We start from the raw sequence: 2,072 nt of genomic DNA on the forward strand, positions 1-2,072 counted from the left end.
TGTTCAGACTGTATTGATTTATAATCACAGTAAGGACAGATAAATATATATACTAACAGATAAATATATATACTTATACTTATAATAGGGAGGACTATTAGAGACATTACAGGAGTAAGGACATTGATGTGACTTTTCTCGAGTATGACGGGACAATATATGAATTTTCAAACCTCCAGATGTTACTGATTTATAATCACAGTGAGGACATTGATGTGACTTCTCACCTGTGTGATGGGTCATTATATGATTTTTCAAACCTCCAGATGTTACTGATTTATAATCACAGTGAGGACATTGATGTGACTTCTCACCTGTTTGACGAGCAATTATATGACTTTTCGTAGCTCCAGATCTAACTGATCTATAATCACGATGAGGACATTGATTCTCCTGTGTGACGGGCCATTATATGATTTTGCATAGTTCTAGATCTTACTGATTTATAATCACAATGAAATTTGGGGGGTGGAACTAATAATAAGGAAATAAATTAAGGAACTACATCAAATAAAGACTTTAAGATTCACTTTTTATTGAAAAATGCAATGTTATATTTATATAAAACTTCTTACAAACTAGGAAAAGGACATTTATTCAAATGTCCTGATCTTACTGATCTATATTCACAATGAGGACATTGATGAGGCTTCTAACCTGTGTGAAGGGCCAATATATGATTTTTCATTGGTCCAGATGTTACTGATTTATAATCACAGTGAGGACACTGATGGGACTTCTCACCTGTGTGACGGGCCATTATATGTTTCTTCAAATGTCCTGAACTTACTGATCTATATTCACAATGAGGACATTGATGAGGCTTCTCACCAGTATGACAGGCCATAATATGAATTTTCAAATCTCCAGATGTTACTGATTTATAATCACAGTGAGGACATTGATGAGGCTTCTCACTTGTGTGACGGGCCATTATATGAATTTTCAAATTACCAAATGTTACTGATTTATAATCACAGTGAGGACATTGATGAGGCTTCTCACTTGTGTGACGGGCCATTACATGATGTTTCAGATGACTGGATTGGGCTGATTTATGATCACAGTGAGGACATTGATGAGGCTTCTCACCTGTGTGACAGGGCTTCTCTCCTGTGTGACGGGCCATTATATGATTTTGCATAGTTCTAGATCTTACTGATTTATAATCACAATGAGGACATTGATGAGACTTCTCACCTGTGTGATGGGAGTTTATATGACGTTTCATTGTTCCAGACTGTATTGATTTATAATCACAGTAAGGACATTGATGAGGCTTCTCACCTGTATGACGAGCCATTATATGATTTTTCATATGTTCAGACTGTATTGATTTATAATCACAGTAAGGACATTGATGAGGCTTCTCACCTGTATGATGGGCCATAATATGTCTTTTCAGATTATTGGATTGAGCTGATTTATAATCACAATGAGGACATTGATAGGATTTCTCTCCTCTATGGCAATTATCCTTGGCACCTATAAGCAATAAATTATATTAAAAAATTAAATAAAGCTCCTAAGTGGATATCAATCAAATATAGTCATTATTTTTAAAACTTATACTAAATATAATTTATTAAGTATTTGAAAAAGCAAGCAAAATACATAATAGGGAAACTATGCTGGTAGATAAGCCACTACACAGTGAACAATTTGCCTACTAAGCTGGTTAATCCTTTGAGGATGCCTTACACCACCTGGTGCCTCATTCATAATGAAAGCTAATAGTACAAGTATAGAAACAACGTGGTAATTGCACTAATATTTTTTTTTTTCATAACAGGGAGGACTATTAGTGACATTACAGGAGTTAGAAAGTACTTAAGTAGAAGTTACTATTGTACAAGTATTAGTTTGTACTTTATTATGAAACAGGGCCCTGGTGTCCAGGATTGAGAAAAGCCTGGCTTATAAGGAAAGTATGATGGGCATCTTTATTGACATTGACGATGCATTTGATTGAACCCCTTAAAAAACTATGGTCGAGAGCCTTTGAAATTTAAGGGGTGGAACAGCTTTCTTCCAAATGGATTTGTGCAATGCTGGAAGAAAGAATGATAACA

At 34.9% G+C, this 2,072-nt stretch overlaps 1 protein-coding gene across 1 annotated transcript; it reads right to left on the reverse strand.

Annotated features, from left to right (window-relative positions):
* Window positions 1-532: 532 nt before the first annotated feature.
* LOC136795525 (zinc finger autosomal protein-like) lies at window positions 533-2,065 on the reverse strand. Its single transcript, XM_067046389.1, has 2 exons — window positions 745-2,065; window positions 533-657 (listed from the first exon to the last, which is right to left on the reverse strand). Exons 1-2 carry the CDS (start codon window positions 1,388-1,390, stop codon window positions 653-655), a joined length of 651 nt encoding a protein of 216 aa, XP_066902490.1. The 5' UTR covers window positions 1,391-2,065; the 3' UTR covers window positions 533-652.
* Between the last annotated feature and the right edge of the window lie 7 nt (window positions 2,066-2,072).

The sequence above is a fragment of the Halyomorpha halys genome, unplaced genomic scaffold (genome assembly GCF_000696795.3).
Source record: "Halyomorpha halys isolate HHAL.00 unplaced genomic scaffold, Hhal_1.1 Scaffold1720.1, whole genome shotgun sequence".
NCBI classification, from domain to species: domain Eukaryota; kingdom Metazoa; phylum Arthropoda; class Insecta; order Hemiptera; family Pentatomidae; genus Halyomorpha; species Halyomorpha halys.